The 26108-nt window shown below is 46.3% G+C and overlaps 1 protein-coding gene across 4 annotated transcripts in view; it reads right to left on the reverse strand.

Annotated features, from left to right (window-relative positions):
* Positions 1-4563: 4563 nt before the first annotated feature.
* LOC144145847 (uncharacterized) overlaps positions 4564-26108 on the reverse strand; it is a 36250-nt gene continuing 14705 nt past the window's right edge. For 3 of the 4 annotated variants that reach the window (XR_013317601.1, XR_013317600.1, XM_077677644.1), the window contains 3 exons: positions 16670-16755; positions 9062-9139; positions 6498-7125 (listed from right to left, as the gene is read on the reverse strand). Coding sequence is in view for 2 of the 4 variants with exons in the window: in XM_077677644.1 (XP_077533770.1) it covers positions 9079-9139; positions 16670-16755 (147 nt within the window). In the remaining 2 variants the exon portion in view is untranslated. Of the gene's footprint in view, positions 7126-9061; positions 9140-16669; positions 16756-26108 lie in introns of all 4 variants that reach the window. The other variant, XM_077677643.1, reaches the window with a different exon arrangement.

Below are 26108 nucleotides of genomic sequence, written 5' to 3' on the forward strand. Positions count from 1 at the left end.
TGCACAAAAACTGAGCCAAAAGAAGAAAGAAACTTCCGTCATCCAGATTTCTTAGGGGCATACAAACAAAAAAATTCCCCGCATTTACCCGAGGGGAAGAATGTGAAAGTGCGAATGCAGGAGTTGAATTTGCGCGGTTCGGTAATGTTCGCGAAAGAGAGATCACACACACACACACAACTACAAAGAAAGAAAGATGCATTTATTCACAGACACCTATTTGTGTTGTCGTTGTACTTTATTGCTAGAGCGTATCTCAGCTTTGAAATTTCGTGTCAGTACTCCTTTAAGCGGGTGCATTAGCCCTTCTCACGCCCGATTCCTGGCCAATCCCCCACGTGGGTATGTGCCATGCACAGACACCTATTTGTGTTGTCGTTGTTCTTCATTGCTAGAGCGGATCTCAGCTTTGAAATTTCGTGTCAGTACTCCTTTAAGCGGGTGCATTAGCCCTTCTCACGCCCGATTCCTGGCCAATCCCCCACGTGGGTATGTCCCATGTCAGCGGCCAGGCAGCGCGCGCCCATCTCCCCCCGTTGCCAAGGAAGACGAGGAGCGCGCGCACCCGCAGCTGTTGCTATGCGGACGGCGGCGGAATGCGGACGGCGGCGGACGCTTCAGGCTCGCTTAAGAAGTGCATTCGCACTTAATAACAGGACATCTACTAAAAACGGTGGTAGTAAATTCTTTTATTTGAGAATGGGAGACTTCTCAGTGGTACACGACGATACGCTCTTGGAGAGCGGCTCGCCCAGACACTAGCGCTAGACTCCGATATGGTATATATTAGCATGCAACTTACTTCTTCAACCCGAGCGTAACCGGCCTGGCTTGCTTGTGCGAAATGACCATCTTTTGTTCAATATCGAAACCAAAAGTGCTCATGTTCGCTGGTCGCTTGACGCGTGCTTACGCAGAGTTGAACATGATATGTTGATTAAATTTGATGGATTGATTGGCTGACTGCTTGTAGGGTTTAACGCGCCGACGCAACGCGGGCGACGAGGCGCGCCGTAGTGGAGGGCTAGGGATTAATTTTTACCGCCTGGGGATCTTTAACATGCGCCGAAACCTCGTAGACACGGACGTTTTTGCTTTTCGCCTCCTTCAGAAAAGCGGCCGCCGCGGCCGGGAATCGAACCCGCGACCTCGTGCTCAGCAGCGCAACGCCTTAGTCACTGAGCCACCGCTGCTTTTTTTTTCTTTATTACCTTCTTGGCATTACAACAAAATACAACCATTGAGTAAAAAGAACCTCCTCCACTCGGAGGTCACACTTTGGTTAAAATCTTTTCAATGACACCAATTCATCCATTCCAGGCAGACAGTCTGGTGGCTCACTTTGTGCCTTGTATACTTCCCTGATCAGAACAACACTTTCAATGAAATAGTCTCTTGCAGATCGAGTGTCAACGTGAGCATGTCTATCAGCCATTCTTGGTTTCCATAAACTGTGAAGGCTCAACAACATCAGCATGTTATATGGGACTCCGCTTTCACTGCTTACTGGGAGAAAGCGAATACCATATAGTGAAACCGGCAATTCTTTTTTCAATGTGCGTTGCAAGATGTCCCAATGAAACACCGCGTCAGAGCACTCCAGGAATATATGTTCTATAGTTTCTGCCTTTGGGCATACCCTGCAGTTTACAGTTCCTGGAATGAACATACCCTTTTCCTGAAGCCAGGGTTTTACTGGTAATGTGCCACTGTGGAGTTGAAAAAAGAAAGTCTTGGTGGAAGCCGGGAGAGGCATTTTCTTTATCCTTTTCATAACGTCTTGTCCTGGCTTTGAATGATACAAGGAACGATACAACGGCACAGGTAGGCACACCTCAGTCAGGCCATTATAGAGTTGCTTTTAAGTTATCACACTCAGATACTGCAAAGAAAAGCGAACCTTCAAAAACTGAAAAGCTGCTGCAACTTCCCGCAGATAACCGCGAGGACTCCGTCGACGAACATTGCTCGACGAAACAACAAAATCAGGCAGTGGATCATACAGCGTCACTTGCATAACAGTGCGCAAGAACAAATCATTTTGGTCCCGCAAAAATATAAACATGGATACAATTTGTCTGAAAAACAAGTGCACGAGACCTAGACCCCCTCTATGAAACGACCGAAAGAGATTGGTACGGCTCATTCGCTCCCAATTTGACCCCCAAATAAAGGTCACAAATACCCTGTGTATTATTTGAATGTTCACTCTAGATATACAAAGTCCCTGCAGAACATACCATGTATTGGCAACCAGAAAAATGTTGCACACTGTGGACCGGGTGAAAACTGAAATATCTCTACCACCCCATTTCCCCGTTTTCGTCTGTACTTGCTCGACTTCTTTCTTCCAGTATTCATTGGGGTCCCGGTATTGTTGAAGCGGCACACCCAAGTACTTTGTTGGGGTGACAGTCCAGCGTACGTTACCGCACAAAGCCGGCGGATTGTCCCATTCTCCGTGCCAAAATCCGAGGCATTTGTCCAGATTGATTACACTACCCGTTAATTTGCAAAACCGGATCGCTTCGTTGAGAGCTTCACGAACACCCTCTTCCCTTTCGCATAAGATGGCGATGTCATCAGCATAACATATAATTTTAACTTCCGATGGCATCAGCCGGAAACCACGAATTGCTTCATTACTTATTACTTTTTGGCAGAAAGGCTCCAGGTAACAACAAACAACAGTGGCGCCAAAGGACAACCTTGTTTGACCGAAGAACTTACACGGATCCTTTGCGTAAGGTTCTTATTCACGATGATGTTCGTGTACGTCTCGTTGTAAACCATCCTTACACCTTCTAGGATAACTGAGCCTACATTCACATCATCAAGAATGGAGTACAGGATGCCATGCGCAACGCGATCGTATGCCTTCTCAAAATCGAGTTGCAACATTGCAACTCTGCCTCCAAACATATCGCAATACTCTAAAATGCTTCTGGTCACATGAATGTTAGTTGTGATTGAACGCCCTCTAATCCCACAGGTTTGGTGAGGCCCTACAACGTCTTTTATTACGCTCTGTAGGCGGCGCGCCAGCACCTTCACGAAAATCTTATAGTCCACGTTTGCAAGGCTTATCGGTCTGTAAGCTGTTACATTCTCCAGCTTAATAGGATCGTCGCTTTTCGGTATTAGAGCTGTGTGTGTTTGCGGAAAGAAGGAGGGGCATGCTTTGACTGATACGCTTGTGTGATAACCCTGCGCAAGGCCTCTGCTACTTCTCGTTTAAAAGTTTTGTAGAAGGCTGCACCAATACCATCGGGCCCCGGGGTCTTCCCCACGCTAAGTTCAGCGATTGCATTTTCAATCTCTGTTACTGTTACCGGTGCTTCGAGGCTGACTTTGACTTCTTCCTCTAACTTTGGCATAAGTGCCAACAAGTCACTGTCGTACCCTACCCCTTCAGGGCTTTTATGTCCCAATAGTTCGCTGTAGTATTAAAAAAAGGCCCGTTCTATTACTTTCCCGTCGTCTGAGACGGCATTCCCATACCTAATTTGCTTATTTCGTTCTTCGATGCACATTTTTCTCGGCTCCCAGTGCACGCTTACTCGGTTTTTCACCGCGCCACAAGTGCTCATTGCGCGCGCGTACGACTGCCCCTTTATAACTCTGCTCGTCCATCGTCTCCAGTTGACCCTTCACGTCCTTTATTTGTTTTGAGAACGTTCCTGGTTGCGTGCTATCTACTGTTAACAAAAACTGGAGCTGAGCCATCGCCTCCTGTAAAAAATACAGGAGGCCACGGCTGAGCAATCAGTTCCCTTTCTTTTGCTCTTTCTTCTCTCCGTATGGCGCATGCGCTTTCGATAGCAGTCATTTTTATTTGTTACTTGAACTGTTCCGACGTTTCGATATCGTTTTCATTGTCGGAAGTAAGCAGTGTTTCTACGCATTCTTTTGCATTATTAACAAAAAGTTCGCAATCAAGCAGTTTGGTATTGAACTTCCAGAGATCCCAATTGAAGAGTGCTTTCGTCTTCTTTTTTCCTAGCGTGCATAAAACTAAGCTATGGTCACTGAACGATACTGGCTTCACTTCGTAGCTATTGCACGTCGAAATAAGCTTCATCGAAACGTATATTCTGTCTAACCTAGCATGGCTATCACGCTGAAAGTGCGTGGACTGCGGGCAGTTGCCGTCCTATAAAGCCTTTCCAACATCGTCTAACTGGTAATTATGCGTTATATCTGGCTCAAAGTATTTGCACTGCGTTCTCGTACAGGTAAGTTTTTGTACCTATCTTCTGCATAACAGACGCAATTAAAATCCCCAAGACGAATAATGTATCTGTCGGTTTTCATGTGTCCTTCGATCTGTTCAAAAAAGACTGCGCGCTCGTTATCTTATTTGGCGCATAAACACAATCCTCCATCGCGTTTCAAAAAAGGAAAAATCACAAATGGCTAACCGACCCGTTTCACTCACGATGACATTCTCTTCTACAATTCCAAGAGAATTGCGTATGAAAATGGCACACCATCCAGATGTGCCCACAGCATGACTAACCACCACATTATACCTCGAAGCAAAAGGTTGAACCATACGATCAGTTTGTTCTTGAATTATCTTTATTTCCTGTATTGCTGCTGTGTCAACATGTTTCCGAAAACAACCGACTTTGTTGATACTGCCGTCGTTTAGCCGAAAGGCCTCTCACATTCAGCGTGGCAATGCGAAGAGCTCTTTGTAAGTTTTGTGTCATTTACGATTAACGGTTACAATGCCCCTTGCCAACCCATTCATTACATATTGTGACCAACTCACTGTCTCCGTGCAATCCATGTTGACAGGCCCCCAGGGAGTTTTTGTTTGCCGGCGAAAGCGTCTCTTGTTCCAGAACACACTTGCACAAGTGAGATGGCACTTAACTTCGTCGTGTGTCGTCCAGCAGAATCCGGCCTTCAAGGCTAGGTCGCCGGCATCATGCTTGGGGTGCGCTCCGGGGGTATGTTGGCTTTGGCTTGAACGAGGGCCGCCGCGATGGGGCCGCCTTGGAGGGCGGCTCCTCCCCGTTGGCTTCGCTGGCATTGTGTCCGTCCTTGGAGTTTGGTTCCCGTGTCCTCTTGACCGTGGCTGTACCTCCGTTGGATTTCTCTACCTCCATACTCTCCGCCGACTTGACGGGAACAGAAACCGCAGTTTCGCTGGCTGCGGTGGGAATGACGTCGTCCCGTGGCTTATCTCCGCTCGTTCGTTGCTCCGGTGAAGCACCTTCAACTTTTTGTTCTGCGCTTTCGGCCTGGTTGGTGGGCGTAATCGTGGGCGTGACCACTACCGGCGTTGCCTCACCGGCAGCCCGGCTGTCTCCCGTTCCCGCCGTTTTCTCGGCGTCGGCTTCATCCATGATGTGATCGCTGATATCCTCGCGCAGGGTTGGGCCGGCAACGGTGGCGTAAGTCCTGACGCACTGGTTCTCTTCATGACCGAACCGACAGCACTGCGCGCAACGCGGGACCCGAGATTCTCGACGGATATGTCCGGTGCCACGGCAGCGCAAACCAAGCGGCGCCCTCCCTGGCACCGCCACGAGCGCCAAGTCTGGCCCCACTCGCAGCTGGTGCGGTAGGTCGTCCACAGTGAGGCCCGACTTTGAGCTTCAGGGATATGGAGCGGGTGGTTGACAGTTTCTCGGAGCAGTTCTGAGCTCGCCACTTTTTCTTGTTAGCTCCGTAACCTAGCCGCACGCACCTCGTCGTCGGGGATGTTGTGCAGCACTCAGTGTAACTTCAGGCGGGTCTCCTGGTTGCACGGGTCTACCACAAGGCAGCGATGATCCTTCACGGTGAAATCGCCAGCAGAGATGATCTTCTTCTTTCCTTCAGTCTCCTTGAAAGTTACTGCCCATAGGTGGTTCATTTGGTAAGCCCGAAGGACGAGGACGTCTTGGAAAAGTCCCAAATGAACGAGCGCCTCACGGAAATATTCGACGGCGTGGCTTTAACGTCGGCAAGTAGAAATACGGTGTTCAAAACAGGCGTACCTGATGGCAGCGATGGCAAAAGAACCTAATAATCCTGGTTCGCATTTTTCCATTACCCTGTTACCGCGGCCCTGCTTAATCGCAAATACCGCCCCTTTGCCGGAGCTCGACATAAGACGTCCGTCCACTACGGTGGCCGGAAGTGGACTGAGCCACCGCGGCGGGTGGACATGATATGTAATACTTGCAGTTATTTTTTATCGGACCATTGGTAAAAAGCTCTTTCGCGAGGACAAAACCTTCTTTCCAGTTGGCGGTTAGAGTAGGTGTTTGTAATCTAACAACTATGGACTGGGGCAACTTTGGGAATACCATTATCGATTGCAACTCGACAGTCACTATGTAGCCCCTTTGCACACCGCTACAAAAATGCAATAAACACAAGAGAGGAACCTTCCTGTTGTATTTGCTTGTTTCTAAAAAACTAAGTGTATTTTATCAAAAAAAAAAACAGCGGACATTTCCAAAAAGTGACGTCAGGGTGTTACAATAAAAAAAACGTCGTTTTCATGCACTGTCTTTTTATTAATTGAATTGTGGCATAGAAGATTGTAGATTGTAGTACGATAAATTGATTTGCACCCTTTTTAGTAGATGTGAAGTTCTCAGAAAACGGGCAAGAGGAAAATACAGAAATTCATCTTTAAAATGCCTTGTTGTCCATGTTGAAAAAAATCTCTAAAACAGGGACCGTTCTTTTGTATTTTGTAAACGCGACTATTCACAAAAATGTTAAGCCACGGCAGGCAGAGTTTCACGGGAAGCTGCTGGGTACTTGTGGAGTAGCTTCTTTCCCCTCGTTTTGGGCATTATTGAGTACCGGTTTTTCCGGTGGAGTGTTATTTTGTGTGGGCGTACCCTCGGGTTGTGGACGTTGCGGGACGGACTGTATAACATCGCTAGGTTGTGCAGTGACGACTGACGCCTGATCGTGTCCGGTGTTTTCCGTTTCGCGATCTGTATTAACAGCACTGCTTTGGGTTGGTGAGGACTCGGTCGGTCCCGATGTATCCTCAGTCGGCTTTCCAACACATTCTCCTTCCACACAGACACCAGTATTGTTGTCGTGGTGTTCCTTAGAGTTATACATTACGGAGATGGGGTATTTCGCCGTCAAATTTGGTGGATTTAGCTGAAATGAAACGAGGGAGAAGGCGAATATAATGCCATTAAAGGACACTGGGACAGTCTCTGAATAATAAACATTCTTTTTTAGAGAGATATACACATCAGATAAAAGCCTTCTTTTTGTAAGGTCATTATATCAATGATGTGATGTACTAGGATGTGAATTTACAGAACCAGAACAGAAAGCGCAGTTCTCTCCAAAAGAGAAAATCACACGTTTTTTTAATCTCGTGCGAAGGCGGGATGCGCGATAATAACACCTATTTCCTCGCAACTTCAACTGACTTTTTTCAGTAATCTCCCCTTTGAAGATCAATTTTCCCATAGTATGTATCCTCCAATGATTTAGCGGAAGTCTAAGTAAGAACCTTCTCCGCGTCAATTATTCTGCAGTAAGTACCAGGCGTACCGCTAACAACTGCTTGGCATAAAAAAAGCTTTACTGTTCAGTTATTAAAGGAACTGAGAGTTAAATTGCTGCTAGTTAATAATCGTGATGACTACAATGTGGTAACCCTGTAACATCAACTGGATTTTTGAACTGCCCGCCGCTATAAAGAGTAAAAAAGGCAAAAATGTTGGAATTTGTGCTGAAGCGCGTGCAGGAGTAATATCGCTGAAGTAAATAAATAAGGCTGAAAAAAAAGTTTGGCAGATTGAAGTTTGGAAATAAAAGCAAAGTATCCAGACTAGGAGCCGAATATGTTACCATAACATTGCATCAACATGTTTCCAGTGGCAGAACTAGAGTTAGCCCACTCGGTTCAGCGCCTACATAATATCACCTAACATGTTAACGTGGCGGCACGTGAGCACTACAGGTGCACCTTAGGTGCGATGAACTTTTATTTTGGGGAAGCTGTGGCATCAACTGTAGCCAGTCTGCCTATCAAAATATTTCCCACCAAAAAACAACAAAGCGAAAGCTAAAAAACAGGCACTGGGATGATGTGGCAGTAGGAACGATTTTGATAAGAATGGTCAGGGGAAGCCACAATCTTGTCTCTTTCAAAGCACGTAAACGTACCTTTGTTACCCAAGAATTTTTTTTCTAAAACTGATATCCCGACGTGGAGTATATACAAGCGAAGTGCGATGCTCTCGGGATGTTTCAAGCTATGGCGCCCCTCCTTTTGTGTCTACTTCCTCTGACTTTGAAAATGCTGCTTGTATATTCAGTTGCTGAATAATCTGCGTATCCGTAGAATGTAACCACAGCTATTTTTACCTAAATCAGTGCATACGCTTATTCATTTCAACCTGAAGGTTTGAAGAATAATATTCTAATTGTTTTGTTTAAGTTTCGTGCTACAATTACATTTTTTTTGCTTTTTTATGCACTCCCTCGCGTTATTTTTTTTTGTTTTTGTTTTGGGTGGAAACTTTGTAGTCACTGTTGATAGTCGCTAGTACAAATGGGCGGCCTCGGCACTAGAACCAAACACGGCCAATAAATTCGAAGTACGCAAACCCTTCTTCTGTGGCTAAATCTCGCTAGAAATGGCTCAAGTTTTGTCCTTCAGAAACGTTTTATTATTGCAGGACTGCTAAACAATTAATCCATTGCTTTGGCAGTATAAAGTCAATACTTTTATCTGTATGTAGCTATCGCTTGATAAAAATATCTGTTGCATGGGGTAAATTGCAGTCACATGGTTGACACCAAGTTGAAAAAATAAAAATAAAACCAACAAAAGAAAAAATCAAGGTTCACAGTTTGTTTAATCCTAGTCATTATATTAAGGCGTCAAGTAAAATATTTTCACCTAAAAACAGGTTTCTTAATAAGATCTGTCCACCAGCCATACAATCTGAGCTTTATTGCTTTAAAATTCAAATGCGTACAAACTTTTCGTTCGTATTAAGTACTGCGCAAAAGATTCACAGTGAATACGATACATTTCAATGAAAACAAACCAATGATGATACAATCTACTTACATAGCACCTTGAGTTGTTCACTGCCATAAACATTTCATCTCCTTCGCAAGAATACGAGCATAGCAGATAAACGTGGTTCTGCGGTAGAGGGAAAAACGTCAGAACGTTATGAAATTGAAACAACCTTTCACTGTACATACATAAAAAAATGGGCTTCAAAAGTTGCGAAATATGGCAGTTGGGTTTCGTGGAGCACCAACGGATGTTAAAATAGGGTAATTTGTTAATTTTATCGTGATAAGTACTGCGGCAGATTATGGGGGCAGGGAATAGAAAAACAACGGTTCACAGATTGATAAAAATATTACTGTGGAAATTGCCGCTATCCTTGCGCGTTACATCCGTGAAACGTATGTTACACAGACCAATAATGGCCACGTATTGGGTATAAACTGTTAATTGCGCTTTCAGAATCGGCTCCGCACTTTTGTGGCGTTTAAAGCGCTTTAATGCAGTCCAGTTCCGTGAAAACATAGCTCGTGCCAAATCCCAAAGTGCAGTCTAGCAACTGCGCTACAGCAACGCCCGTCGCGGCGCCGTCACCTACAGTTGTTTCCATACAAAATATTGGCAGGAGTACACTGAAATAATAAATTTAATGGGCGAATCTGTGCCCGGAGGGAACACAGCTGGCCGAAAAGAACCAGCACCCAAATTCATGGCAGAACGCTAGTCTCGCTCCTCGACCTTCTGTCTTTCTCGTGCCACTCTTAGGGAGCTTAAAGGATACAGATGCTGTGAGATGGCAACGAGGAAATGACCATGCGCCGTGTGCCATGTGGTTAGCCCGAAAGGTGCACTGCAGCAATATGGTCTAACGGTGGCACAGCGGCGAAACAAAGACAGAATTCTTGACGATAGAGAGGTCTGATTTTCGAAACTGGTAAGGAGAAATAAATACATATTTTCTCGATTGCTGACCACCTCTAACCAGGACAACGCACGTATGTGCCGACACGAAAGGTCTGCGTGAGTAGACTAAGGATGTATCAGCTTGGAAAATACCGGAAGGGCTAAAAAAACTCAATGCTCTCCGATAGTGGAACTGGTTGACATTTATGCTCGGTTTGTTCTGTTGATAAGTTAACACTGCTTTTTATCTGCTTGTGCCAGTGGATTCGTGGGTAGTAGTCGGCGTTCTGGACCCATGAGATCTGGCAGGCCTAACTGTTCTCCAAGGTCATTCTGCAAATTATATCTTTTCGTCTATTCGGCCTGGTAGTCAAAGGCGCGAGCTTCGTCAATGGGGCTCTTCGTGTGATGCGACGATCGAGAAGCCGCAGAAGCGTCGATGTCGTTTCCCTGGGTTCCCAAGTCGTGAACTGTATTTCTGTGGCCGCAATTGTGCGTTGAATAAATTTTAGGCGGTTCACCGTTGCTGATGATGGTGATCTCAATCCGTGCAGCGTCTTTTACTGCGACGGTCAAGGCAGCGCTTATGTGGACCGCACAAACACGCACAGCCTTCTTTGCCTGGCTCAATTGCCGAGGAAGTAGCGGTGGGTAAAGCCTTAGTGGTGAAATATTTAAGTATGTGCGATTGTTTCAAGGCACCCTATTACACGTAGAGCCTTTAAAAGCTGCAGACTCATGGGCTTGGAGTGATGTAGACTCCTGTGAGGTGGTGTAGTAGTATAGTCGCCCAGATGACTGCTGGAGTTAATTGGAAACCTCCCAGTGGTCGGGTTTCTACGCACTTGTGGCGCAGCGCTCATAACTATGGAACGGCTAATGCCCAGCATGCGGACTAAGTTAAGTAGAAACGTGGGAACCAGGTAATGCGGAAATGCGTTGGCATAGCGGCCACTCAAACGGGGCCTTAGCGTGGACTTGCAGATGCCCCACTGAGATTATGCGCCACGGCGCGACTGGTATATTGCTCAAAATATAATGGTGGTATCCAAGAATCCACGCCACCGTAGTAATATATTGCGGTGTGTCGGCGTTCATTTGCCATCCGGCTACGGAGGTAATGGAGAAGCGACATTTGGCGTTGAATGCGCGGGCTGGTGGACAATCCACATGCTTTCGCCACTCAGGCTGGTTGTTATATTGCTTGATCGATATGAGATTGTGGTGTTTACACCGAGCTTTAACTTCGGCAGCCAACGGACCATTGTCTATCAAGACGTCTCGAAGCAGCTATTTCTGCCATGCACTAGAACAGAGGGTTTGGCGGTGTTCACGTTCGGCTACTGCTACCGCCCGCGCTAATATGAATGCCGAAAGTTGAACATCGCGCTCAGTGGCCACGCTGAATCGAAGGAACTAACCATTCAAGTTCTGTAAGTGCCAAAGGTGTGTACCTTAAGGGGTACGTCATTATCAAACAGCACCGGGATTACTATGCTGTATAATTTGCCCTTAGCCACGGAGCAAGAAGGTGAAATGGCCCATTGCGCAAAGCGCCGGTGAGCGACCGCAAAACATCAAAATGAAAACCAGCGCGGAATACAAAGGTTCGTAGCTGCGACAGTGAAAGAGAGGGTGGGGGAACCCGATGAAGGAAATGATAGCAGGCACAACTCAGTCCGGTGCTGCGAAGTGAAACGCTGATCGCTATGGCTGCGCAGTTTCTCCTCCTACAGATGACGGATTGATTGATTGTCGGGTATAACGCGCTGACAACGCTACACAGGCGATGAGGCGCGCCGCAGTGGAGTGCTCCTGAGTAATTTTGACCGCCTTGAGATCTTCAACGGGCGCAGAAATCGAGAATACATGGGCGTTTTAGCCTTTCGCCACCATTAAAAAATCGTTCGCTGCGGCCAAGAATAAAACCCGCGTCCTTGGTCTCAGCAGCACAAAGCCTTAGCCACTGAGATGACGCTGGCTTAATATATAAGCTAAGCGCTTGTGAAATATCTCGCCAGGGCTAAGAAGCGCGGCCAAGGGCATGTTGAGCGTGTAAACGACTGACTGTGAGCCGTTGAGACAATATTCGGCTATAAGATGACATCTGCCATCCTCTACCACCACGTAAAGTCAGTGCAACTGCATTATTCCTGGCTTGCTTTGATGATTGGTGCACGGAGTTATGACCTCCGGTCCCATCGGACATGTGGCGGCTACACGCAGTGAGCATTAGCGATCCGCACGATGATCATGGCGTCAACAAAATATAGAGACAATGAAGATGCCTACGCCCTCGTTGCTCGATCGAACGCTTTCTGCCTATTTCACTGCGTGCTGAAGGGCAGTCCCTCGGCCCTCCCGCTTCATTATCCTCTTCTTTTGTACTTGGTACAGTGCATGGCATTTCCCACCATGCCCTTTGCTGCGGTAAACTCAACATCCTCGCAGGGTCAAGCAGTGAGCTTCTGCCTGCCAGCGCTGAGCAGTTCGTAGGACTTGATGACCGTTTGGAAAGGTGATGGTAAAATATCTATCGCTGCTGTTTAATACAGGTACTAAGGAATTAAAATCAACCGGAACTTTTATTGAAAAACGTAAAACCAATTCACGGGGAGCATTTTTCACACTCGTTGAACTAGCACAATGGTCAGCAGCATGCCCGCATGTTTGCATTGCTTTTCCTGCCCAAGGAACACAGTGGCTAGAGATAACATATTCGCGGGGATTTGGGGGGACATTTACTGCTAAAGCGTTATTGAAGAAAAGGTCATCTATAAGCTGATGGGAATCTTGAAACTAAAAAAATAAATAGGATAAACCGGCTATACGGTATACACTTTAGATATCAGTCCCCGACAGCGCTGGAGAGACACGCTGAGCCTACGGTTTCTACCAGATTACACTTCTGCCAAATGATCATTAATCTTATAAATGTCAACGACCAATATGATTCTAGCCTTAACGGGGTATCCCTGCTTATTAGTTGTTCACTGTTGCCCCGTTTTAAACCAAACGTACATAATTGTTTCTTGTGGTCAGGTTTGTTTTTCATCTTGTATTAAGCTGATTGGTATGTGTACATAGTCGTAAATCTGCTTTAAATATCATTTCCTCATTGGCCTCTAGTGCAATAAATACCATGAGGAAAACAAAAAGAAGGGGCAATGGCACAGCGGTCTAAAGCACTGAGTGCAGTGTGTCGCGATTAGGAAGTTCGAATCTCCGCTATTACTTGTTGCTTTTATGGAGTTCATTTTTTTGTACTTAGGTAATGTTTTTATACGCAATTGGTATTCTGGGCTGCAAATTTCATTGCTTCGCAAGCGAGTTGGCAGACTGCGTGCTGACTGACACGCTAGCGACTTCTGGATGGCGTGGTGCTGACATAAGCACCGACTGCTTTCGGGCCCAGTGCCTAATCATCCGTCTCTCGGCCTGCTGCAAAAACGCCTTTTACGACACAGGGACGAGCCAGACAAGTTCCAAAGGTGACGGAGAAGCGCGTCGCAGTTGAGCGTCTCCGATGACGCTGTCAACGCACGGCCGTCGAAGGAGGACGTTCCAATGTGAGCTCCTTCATTAAATGCAGAGCACTTTAGGGGCTCGCCTTGTCGTCGGAGCTCGCTGTAACGCTCGATGTCAAGCGACTGCCTAAATCAGGCGGCGCAGCGAATTAACGGATCCAAGTAGAGCCCGGCTTTCTGTCGTAGGGGGTCCCGCAGAGGCTTCTTAAACCAAGCGGTTTAAATAGTCATAAGCGTTCGAAACTCATGAACCGCTGGCGCTTGTCATACACCTCCCCGTTGTTTAGCGAAAAGAAAAGTGTAGGTACAGTTGAGGCAAAATATACGTAATCAACCGGAAACGCCCGCGTTCATTTAGTTAGGAACGGTCGTTGGGTTGGTCTTTGCGATAGTAAACGAAAAAAAGTGGCAGTGCAACACCGGCACGTGAGGGAGGACAAGCGAGCACAAAAAGAACAGAAGTCCTGTTGGCGCTGTTGAAGGCAGGAGGCGCGTGAGCACTGCTTATACGGCAAATTTAAACTGCATTGGGTGGTAGCAGCGAGCGGATAACGGCGCTACAGCCATTATGGCGAATCACTGCTCTGCACTTACTTCCGCTATCACGTTGAGGGGAACGGCTTCAATTTTTTTCTCACCATTTTTACAACCCCATAACTCGGCGTAGCCTTAACGCACACTAACGAAATTATCCCAACCTTTTCATTACCCCCGCCTGATGACATGAACACCATTTGTATTTGTATTGGATAAATATTTTTTTGAAACTATAGCCGGAAATACCCAAACACATGCCGCGCAATACTCTTATATACTCACAGCCAAATCTAAACGTCTAAGTCCGGGGTTAATGTTCATACATGTCAAAATTGTTGAACAACAAGACATTACGCAAATATAAGGCAGGAAATCAATACGTGAGTGATATATGTAGTGTTCCTTTATTAAAAACTACAGGGATGCTTGCTTTTTGCGGTAGCAAATAAAATCAACTCCAGAAAATCGTCGCCTGCTGTTGCCGCGCTACCTGGCTGAATTCTAAAAAATCAAACAACAGCAATGAAAGGTTCAACTAGATAGGTTCCGCTTGGAACGCTTGTGGAGTAAGTCACCGTGGTTCTATAAACGTTGTTGTCGGGTGCCTCGATTAACGCGCGTCTCCGCCATACGGCAGCGGTCGCATCGAGGCACCAGACTTGGAGCAGTGAACCGCGGTAAATTTAAATTGACTTAAGCAAACCTCTAGCGTGTTATCTTGAAAGGAACGAGACGGGAGAGGAACAGCATGAGAGGTGAGCGGGAAGGAGAAGGGATGCATTTACTTGCCAGGGGCGCCAGTCGACTATCGTCTTGCGGCGATTATTGCAACGAAAGGAGCAGATAGGCGGTGAATTTATTCTAGCAGCTATGCAAATTCGAAGCGGGGACTTAGCACAGCATCTCGGCACAGTGTAACAGCATCATCATCATCATCACCATTACCCCACCACCACCACCATCGTCATCATCATAACCCTGCGTACGCCCAGTCCAGTGAAAGGCCCCTCCCATCGATCTCCAATTATTCCGGTCCGGTGCTAACTGCAACCAATGTATACCCGTATACCCGCCAACTTCCTGATCTCATCTGCCCACCTAACTTTTGGCCGCCCCTGCTACGCTTGCATTTTTTAGGGATCATCTCTGTTACCCGTAATGACAAACGGTTATCACACCCATTTCTTCTTAGTTTCTACTAATATCTCCTTAACACGCGTTTGTTCCCTGACCCATACCACTCTCTTCTTGTCCCTTGATGTTACACCTATCATCTACCATTCCATTGCTCGCCGAGTCGTCCTCAATTTGGGTTAAACCCTTTTAGTGAGCCTTCAAATTTGTGCCCCGTAGGTGAGTATAGGTAAGACGCTGCTGTCACACACTCTCCTATTCAGGGAAGGATGCTTGGGGTGCGGCCTGATCCCCGCGACCATTGCCGGTAATGCACTCGCTCAACAGAGCAAGATTGACCATTCTGGTGTTGTAATGGCCACAACCTCCAATGGCTGCGCGAAATAAACCTGAACAGTACTTGTATACGCGCTGTAAATTGGAGAGTGCAGCGAGTACAGGATACGTAGGCGACCAGAGAAGTTGGAACATGAATAGCAGCGATGAAATGATGATTCGGGTGGGCAGAAAAAGGAGTCACAGGCAAGTGCTAAAATAAGCAAACGTGACCACGGAGACATTTCAAGCGTTAAGCATGTATGCTACGTTTTGCGAGGGACGTGCGTGCGAGTAAAGTCGTATTACGGTGTTAAAACGCGGAGAGAGAGACCGATAGAAAGATAGAACCTTTATTAAGCATCAGTTGGGTAAAAGACGCGTGGTTGCCGGCGCTTGGAGGGCGCCGGTTACCTAGGCTGCTCTTTCAGAGAGTCCTTGCTGGACCCGTTTATCGGAGATGCCTAACACCGCCTCCCAGTACTTCACTGAAGGGATGAGAGTGATTGATTTGTGAAAGCATTCAAATGATATGAGCAACGGTTTCGTGGGCTGCTAGTCAGGGAATTGGGGAGAGAGAAATGTAGAGGGATGAAGTCCGCGTAGTGGAGCGTGAATTGGGCCAGGCTTGAGTTCGCGAGGGAGAGGAACGAGATCCTCACGAATTCCAAGAGGCCCCTCAATAAATGTTTCCTTAATTTTCTTCCCATTCTTGTGAATTCTTATTGTAAAAATTTTCTTTTAGAAGAACTATATCCTTTATTATCGTAATAAGTGTTGTTTAATAACTTTTAACTAGATTTCGGGGTGGGACAAGACGTATTTCTACGTTGAATTAACTGTCTGTATCGCACCGGAGCTGCCAGGCTTAATTTTTCCAATACGGAAGTGAAATATTGAGGCCAATACCCAAATATTTCGGCTAGAGTGACACACATTTTGGATATTTCTGAATACGCTTTCAACGAAATGATAGAACAGCAGAAAACAGTGTGGTATTTGCTGCAGGTCTGATACGGGGCAGTGGGATATGAGTATGTATTTCAATGTACAGGTCTCTAACTAATAACTACAACAAGGGTTCCTTATACCGGAATACTTTCATCAGTGTGCTATCCAAGACCAAAGTAAAGGGCTCAACCAGTGACTCAAAAACGTATCGAAAATGCACAAAATTAGGCAAGTGCAAACGTAGCAACGAAATAGAATATCCAAGGCATCATATAGAATATTTCATATTTACCGGTTTAGACGCATTTCTGCAGTCGTCAGGGTCAGCATCGGCAGGTGGTCCAATCGAACTGTTGGTTGCTTGCTCTGGTTCTTCAGCTGCGTGAAAAATAACATCTTAAAAGGTAAATAAGTTGTAGCATTTGGCTATGTATATATATATATATATATATATATATATATATATATATATATATATATATATATATATATATATATATATATATATATATATATATATAGCGAATCAGAATAGGAAATGAGGGGCTCGTTGAAAATGAGACAGAAATAAGTGTTGGCAGTCAAGAAAACCTTGGAAAGCAAAGGGGAGGTTATGGTAGGCCATTGAAACCGATAAAGAATTTGGAAAGAAAGAAAGTGGAGAAAAAATGCCCGCCAGGTGGGATCCGAACCCACGACCTCCAGAATACCGGTCTGGTGCGATATATATATATATATATATATATATATATATATATATATATATATATATATATATATATATATATATATATATATATATATATATATATATATATATATATATATATATATATATATATATATATATATATATATATATATATATATATATATATATATATATATATATATATATATATATATATATATATATATATATATATATATATATATATATATATATATATATATTGTCAGCGCCGCAAAACACCACAATCGCTTCCTGCGGGAACACTACAGCCACTCGACATCCCGGTAGAACCTTTTTTCCGGGTTGGCCTGGACATGCTTGGCCCGTTTCCCCAGTCGACATCGGGAAACAAGTGGATTGCTGTCGCTACGGATTACGCCACACGCTACGCCATCACGCGTGCTTTGCCGACTAGCTGTGCTACTGATCTGGAACATTTGCTTCTTCACGACGTTATTCTCCAGCATGGTGCTCCACGTCAGTTGCTCACCGACCGTGCCCGTTGCTTTCTCTCACAAGTCGTTGACGACATCCTCCGATCCTGTTCTACTAAACATAAGATAACTACAGCGTACCATCCCCAGACAAACGGACTTACTGAACGCTTAAATCGTACCTTGACCGATATACTTTCCTGCTACGTTTCCGCTGATCACCGCGACTGGGACGTCTCGCTGCCGTACGTGACGTTTGCGCGGCATGATACGGCTGGGTATTCGCCGTTATACCTCCTTTATGGCCGTGAGCCCACCCTACCACTGGACACCCTCATGCCTATGTCGGCAGACCAACCCTCAGTGCGATCGGAGTACGCCTGGGACGCTATTGCTCGCGCTGACCATGCTAGGCATATTGCCCGAAACCGGCTTTATTCCTCCCAAGCTGATCAGAAAACGATTTATGACCGAAGACATCGGGTGGCGCACTTCGCTCCGAGATCCCTTGTCCTTCTGTGGAAACCTACCCGCCGTATCGGCCTTTCTGAAAAACTTCTGCCCCGCTACTGTGCTCCCTTTCGCGTCTTGCGCCAAGTTACCGACGTAACGTACGAGATCCCCCCGTGGCGTCGACACCGTCGAGTCACGCTACTTCTACAGGCATTGTACATGTTGTGCGATTGATGCCATATTTTCCGCCGGACGCTGTAACCCCGTAGCGCCGCGACGGCGCTCGTTCCGCCGGGGAATAATGACACGAGGCACCGACAGGCGATAACAAACGATGTGGTTATGGGGGGATTTGCCACAGGTTAAACGAACGGGGATTGTGCGACGAGTTCCCGTGCAAGAAGAGGACGAGGTGTGATGGTTGTGCTTCCCTCAGTGTGTACCAGCGGCACCCAGCCTCTTGCGTTTTGAGTATTGCAAATACATTTTCTACGGCATCCTCGCCTCGTAACAATATATATATATATATATATATAAATACGATAGAGAAGTCACATTATTTATTCTAACGTTTCGACCGGGGCCCGGTCTTTTTCAAAGATACAAAAGTGCAGATCAGTTGGGTTTAAATATACTGCAGTTGGGGGCGGGGCAAGGGGCAAGAAGATGTATCAAGCAAAAACGGAGGCCCTACGCTACTACGCTACATAATATAAATATTATATATATATATATATATATATATATATATATATATATATATATATATATATATATATATATATATATACAGTCGAACACGGATATATCGAACATGGGTATATCGAATTATTGTCTATATCGAACTCATGAATTACCCCCGTGAAAAATTTGTGTAAAAGTATAGGAATTCGTACGTTTATATCGAACGGTATTTTTCACGACATTGGGTATATCGAACACCGCACGAGCTGGAAGGTGCTCGAATTCGGCGGTCGCTGCACCCCGATTTCCGCGGTCGCTTACTGCCTTCGCCGAAACCCGACAGGGACAGAAGCCGGGGCATCGGAGCGTCACTCTTGCCTTCTCATGGATAACTGTTCGGCCAACCAAACTACCTGCGAGCTCGACAACATCGAGCTCAAGTTTCTGCCTCCGAAAACAACAGCCAGGCTGCAGCCGCTCGACCGCTCGACTAAGTCGTTCAAGGTTGGGTACAGGAGGCGACTCCTTGATAGGCTTTTGATGAACCTCCGCGTGGGCACCGAGCTTAAAGTTGACCAGCTGGGGGCCATACACATGATGACGGGTGCCTGGAACAGCGTAAAGCAGAGCGTGGCCAACTGCTTCCCGAAGGCAGGCTACGTGACGGCCGACCTTTCGGAAGCTTGCGAGGACGGCGACGATGACGAATAGGGCATGAACGACACGTTTCGCGAGCTGTCGTCTCTTTTGCCGGCTGCTGTTTCAGCCGGACTGTCTGCCGGCGACTTCGTGAACGCTGACAGCAATGTTTAGGCTGTTGCGAGCGTCGGTGACGAGGACATCGTAGCTCCGGTTGCAGGAGCCCAGGCTGATAGCTCGAGTGGCGAAGATCGTCCGGACGCCCCCTTTGGCGTTGTAGACTGCTGACCTATCTTTCTGTATTTCCTCAACGAGCCCCTCATTCCCTTATTCTGCGAAAGCCTAGCGAGGGTCTCGGTTCTGGCAGCCTTGATGCCTAGGTAGCATAAGAGGGCTTCCCGCCAGTTAGCCGCTCATGACAGGCTGTAGACGTTCGTGTCACGCCCCGGGGGTTGAAAAGAAGGTCCCCTACTCCCCGTGAAGTCAGAGTGGCGCTGGCTACCACCCTCAAGCGTCAGATACACTTCCAGTAAATATAAATAGCCCAGAAAGTGAAGGAGAACACAGTCGCCCAGATAGCCGAATTGGTAAGGCATTCGACATGTAATCGAAAGGCGTGGGTTCGGTCCCCACTCTGGGCGCGTGTTTTTCTTTCTTTCTTCTGTATATTAAAAAAAATGTTTACTTCATTAACTGTAGTGAAAAAGAAAAGAGCCTAACCACACCCCTAAGCCCCCCTTGGCGTTGTAGACTGGTGACCTATCTTTCTGTATTTCCTCAACGAGCCCCTCATTTCCTTACTATATTATTCTGCGAAAGCCTAGCGAGGGTCTCGGTTCTGGCAGCCTTGATGCCTAGGTAGCATAAGAGGGCTTCCCGCCAGTTACCCGCTCATGACAGGCTGTAGACGTTCGTGTCACGCCCCGGGGGTTGAAAAGAAGGTCCCCTTCTCACTCAAGCGTCAGATACACTTCCAGTAAATATAAATAGCCCAGAAAGTGAAGGAGAACACAGTCGCCCAGATAGCCGAATTGGTAAGGCATTCGACATGTAATCGAAAGGCGTGGGTTTGGTCCCCACTCTGGGCGCGTGTTTTTGTTTCTTTCTTCTGTATATTAAAAAAAATGTTTACTTCATTAACTCTAGTGAAAAAGAAAAGAGCCTAACCACACCCCTATGCCCCCTTTGGCGTTGTAGACTGCTGACCTATCTTTCTGTATATATATATATATATATATATATATATAGAGAGAGAGAGAGAAATAATGCTTTGTAGAAGGTAGCTACCGCAGACCTCTGCCAACGTTTCGACAAGGAGGAGGAGGAGGAAATAACTTTATTTAGTCCAAAGAAGAGGCCTATTCAGGCCCGTGGCGCCTTAGACGACGGCCAAGATATCTTGACTCCTGGCGGCGTCTTCGGCCCTTTGGACGGCCCACTGCTGGATGTCAGGGTTTTCGCTGTGTAGCACGGTCTCCCATTGCTCTTTACTATTTATAATAAATGTGCCTTTGGTATTGCTAAAATCTTTCTTCTGGACACTGGGGCATTCCCTTGTCTTTTTTCAGTTGCCTTGAAAAAGACAAGTCTCCTTGTCGAAACGTTGGCAGATGTCACTACCTTCTCCAAAGTATTATTTCACTGTGGTGACCATCTTCAAAGCCCTCCCGTTTCCTATATATATATATATATATATATATATATATATATATATATATATACTGAAACAGATAAAGAATTTGTAGAGATAGAAAGAAGTCGGAAAAAAATACCCGCTGGGTGAAATCTGAATTCACGACCTCCAGAATACGCTTCCGTTGTGATGCTGACTACGCTACCGGTGGGGCTGTTTCCCTTCCACTTTTTCGAGTATTTATGTTAAGGTGTTTTGCTTTCCTGCGCTGGGTGGTGGTAGCCAGCGCCACTCGGACTAGTCGGGGTGAAGCTTTTTACCCCCCGGGCCATGACTCGAGTGTCTACGACATGTCCAGAGTGGTCGACCATCGTTGAACCCTCTAAGCTCCCTAAGGCACCAAGACTTCCAGAACAGAGGCCCTCGCTCTGCATGTATCTATCAGAACGGGAAATGAGGGGTTCGTTGAATAAAGACAGAAATAAGGGTTGGCAGTCAAGGAAACCTTGGAAAGCAAAAGGGAGACGGTGCTGGGTCATTGAAACAAATAAATAATTTCTAAAGATAGAAAGAAAGTGGAGAAAAAATGCCCGCCGGGTGGGATCCGAGCCCACGACCTCCACCATGGGGGAAACATCCCCTCCTTAACGTAGTGGTAACCGCACTAGACGCGTATTCTGGAGGTCATGGAGGTCGTGACATCTGTGGCATGCAGTACATCGGACAAACAGAAACCGCCTTCCGTGAACGCTTTAACAACCACCGCTCTCACGCTAAAACACAACCGAACTTGCCCATTTCAAGACATGTCAGCCTCCTGGGACATTTATTCGACCAAATTAATGTCACTCTGCTAGAGACAGGCTTTCACACTAAACGGGACCGCGAACAGAAAGAATCGTATCTTATTTATGAATTCAAAACGCTGACTCATGGTATCAAGGCGAGCGCTGGCAGCATGTCGTGCCTCCGGAGGACCACGGACGTTGATTAACAACAGGACGTGGATGCACATTGTTTCAGCCTCCTTCCACCATCATATAAGGAATTTTCTCCCATTCAGGACGAGCCACCATTAGCTCGGATAACGGGCGCATACCGAGGGGGAGCCCCACCCAAAAAGACGCCTAAGCCTCGCACTGGACGTGCTGCGTGATAAACGCTGTCCGTGTTTGGACAATTGAGAAGAGAGAGTGAGGTAACGTGGAACGGGAGTGCCAGTCTGGCCGTACCTTAAAATTGTCGCGTTGTCTTAAAGCATAGCAGCGGCGTAAATCAGTGGTTTTCTGTCTCGGCCCTCCATTCAACTTTACGCATGCCGCGCCCTATGTGTGCCTTTACATTGCTCTACGGTGCCGCCGAGGACGGACGGGGCACTCGTCGCCTTCTCCGAACTCACCGCGCCCCTGTCTAACATGATCCCTGTCTTTCGCGCGATCTGACCGCTCTGCGGCTCGCCGCTGGCTGTCGCGAGTGCCCGGTCTTCCAATCTGTGCACATCAGTTGTCTGTATTTTGTTTGTGAGCGTCCTTTTCATCACAGCAGCAGCGGGCCGATACAAAACTTTGCTCCCGCTCCCTTCCCCACCCGTGCCGTTTTCTCACTAAACCCACCACCTTTCCTGTTTTTTTTACTTTTTCTTTTTTCTCCGTTCCTTCTCTCCTTAGCATTTAACCCTCTCCAACTCAGCACCAAGCGCCGCAAGTGCCGTGTTGTTACCGGATTTGCTACTTTCTCTGGATTATTACCCTCTTTGAAGAGGGAGAGGAAGAGAGAAATCCCTGGCATGCAGTGTGCATAAGGGTTCTGTGTGCATTGTAAGATGGTCCCTAAAGACGGAAGTTCCACTTCCGAAACCTGGACTAATTTCTAATAAACAAGTTAACCGCAAAGTTGTTCATATCTGTTACCTATTATATATATATATATATATATATATATATATATATATATATATATATATATATATATATATATATATATATACAGGAAGAAATGCCGGCAGTCTACAACGCCAAAGAAGGCATAGGGGAATGGTTAGAATTTTTTTTTTTACCGTTCGTGATTTTACATTATTATTTATTATTACTAATTACATGAGAAAGAAAGAAAGAAAAACACGCGCCCAGAGTGGGGACCGAACCCACGCCTTTCGATTAGATCTCGAATGCCTTACCAATTCGGCTATCTGGGCGACTGTGTTCCGCTTCACTTTCTGGGGTATTTATATATACTACAACTGTATCTGACGCTTGAGGGTGGTAGTCAGCGCCACTCAGACTACACGGGGAGAAGGGGACCTTCTTTTCAACCCCCGGGGCGTGACGCGAACGTCTACAGCCTGTCATAAGCGAGTAACTGGCGGGAAGCCCTCTTATGCTACCTTGGCATCAAGGCTGCCAGAACCGAGGCCTACCGCTGAGCTTTCTCATTATAATAGTGTTTTTAAATGAGGGGCTCGTTAGAAAATACAGGCATTTCTTCCTGTATTTTCTAACGAGCCCCTCATTTAAAAACACTATATGTATATATATATATATATATATATATATATATATATATATATATATATATATATATATATATATATACCGAAAGAAATGCCGGCCGTCTACAACACCAAAGAAGTCAAAGGGGTATATAAGAAGTATATATATATATATATATATATATATATATATATATATATACATTGTAAGGCTTTATGTTCATTGTGCGGTGTAACAAGACAGAAAACGATGAGGACTGTGCATGAGGTCGGAGGTTTGGATAATATTGATGAGGATGGCCATGCTATGCCTATGGTGAGACACAAGAGATAGCCCATAATCTGCAAACAGATCCATGTAAGTGGTCGTTCATGTGCCGGCCGTGATGACGTGACATACGCACTCACAATAATTTTGCCCTCTGGGAAGAGACGGGCGCCTGGTCGCCTATGTTAATGAAACCCGGCGCACGAAGGGGTTCAGGCGTGACACGGGCACGATTTGTGTGCCGCGGCAGCAACGTTCCACGCGAGCTTCATTAGACGTGACGCGATAATTAAAGGGTGATGTTTTTTCAAGTTTAGGGCCTCTGAAACGGTGAAGGATCTTTTCAAATAGTCGTGGTCTACGTGTGATTGTCCAAAGAAGGATCTTGGCACCAGGGCAGAACCATGAAGTATGGTGGGTGTCGCATAGCCGTCCTTGCGATCCTGCTGGCTGGCTTCAGCAGACTGGAAACTCGACGGCAGTGGTTGATGTGGAAGACGAACTGCTCTGAAAATAAGCTTGTGGTCGACACTGTAGCCGATAAAATTGTGGAGTCCACCATAAAGGATGGGTCGCGACCGAATACGAGGAAAAACTTTATCATACCTTCCCAAAGAAAGTTTAGAGAAGCGCGAAAGCTTAGTTAAATCCAAGGAAATTGCGTCCAATCAATCCTAAAATCTTCAAAGACCCAAAACACAAACGAAGTGCGAACACATGCGACAATTGTTCGCGCGCTAAGCAAATGCATCTATGAACGATCTAAATGTATAGCGATACATGGTTTTCGAGATAAAGGTATACTATTGTACTCGTTCTTAATGATCGGGGCGTGTATTGTCTTATCTAGAACCACTCCTTTGCCGCGATTTTCAAGTAACCGTTTTGACACAATGGAAGGCCGGTTTCACGCACGCGCCGTGTTTACAGCGACCTCATCATAGTTTTCGGTCGACCGACCGGCGTCTGGGGAAATGCAGCCGTTTTCTGATAGAATTTTATCGGTCCCACTAATAAAGCGTTCGCTTTAAAAACGGACAATATCTGGTGGTCCGCTGAACTTCACTGCTTGAGCCCAGAATACAAAAAATTGGCTGCTGACTAGGATAATCCCTACTATGAAAAGCAGGGTGAACTCCAGTAGACAAATGTGACGAATGAAATAATGTTGTCTCGGTTGGTGTTATAAGGGAAAACGTACATAAAAATACGTACACTGACCAGAAACACCCTACCGCGGTTACTCAAAAGAACACGAGGCGCTCGTGGCGCAAGAGTATTGCACGCAAGATGAAGTCTGCGACCTCTGCTGTGCAGCCGTTTCTGGATAACGTGTTAGGCGGTCAACTGCTGTCACAATTCACCGATATTCGGCAGCCTTGCATGGCAAGGGTCCGCAGAGATCTGCCAACCGTGTGGGAGGGCATATAAGGACAAGGGAGTGGCTGTAACAGTCTGCCAGGCGGGGTTGTGGACCTTTTGCGCTGTTGACAAGATGCGCATGAAGCAACGTGGCGGGCGACGCCGGTGGATAGGCCAGGACACAAAAAACGACCGCGGACGTGATTATCGGGTTTGTGTAACCCTAGGTGGTCCGCTCTGGCATCGGCAGGAAGAGCTTCCAGTATCTGCGCGCGGATGGAACGCCGCACAACGGGAACCTTTCGGTGGCAAGATGAGTGATGATTTGAATGGTAAAGAATGCCATTCCAGAACATCAAGGGTTGAAGCTACCGACGGGAGCGATTGCTTGGAGGTTCTGTTGCACTGGAAAGCTGGTCTATTATTTGACCGCAGTACATCTCTGCTCTTTGAAGAGTAGGCGGGTTCGAGATGTCGTCAGTTGCTACGTGAACGACACGTGAAATGGGAAGGACTGCATTGGGTTATTCGGCTGCCCGGGAAAGCGAGAAAGTGCTTCCGCGTCGAGGTGCTTTTTTCCGGAAATGTAGTTGACAGTGGAATCATATTCCTGGAGTCGAATAACCCAGCGCCCGAGCCGTCATGATACATTTTTAAGCGTCTGCAACCAGCACAAAGTATGACTATCAGTCACTACTGTGGAAAGGCGGCCCTATAGGTAGGGTAGAAATTTCTGCACAGCCCAAACCACAGTAAGACACTTCTCAGTGATTGTGTAGTTTTTCTCGGCGGAACTGAGGGCACGACTTGCATAGGAAATAACTCGTTCTCGGTGTTAATCATCAGACTACAGCAATACAGCGCCTATTCTATGGACGCTGGCGTCCGTGCAGACAAGGGCAGGGTGAGACTCGTCAAAATGGCACAGTACCGGTCCTGAGGTCAGCGTATTCTTGAACTGTTCTAAAGTGTCCTCACAGACATCGGACCATACAAATGGGGTTTATAGTAGTGTAGTAGTTTGTTGACGGGCGAAG

Source organism: Haemaphysalis longicornis, unplaced genomic scaffold (assembly GCF_048455015.1).
Source record: "Haemaphysalis longicornis isolate Haplotype H1 unplaced genomic scaffold, Haemaphysalis longicornis Haplotype H1 scaffold_7, whole genome shotgun sequence".
NCBI lineage: Eukaryota > Metazoa > Arthropoda > Arachnida > Ixodida > Ixodidae > Haemaphysalis > Haemaphysalis longicornis.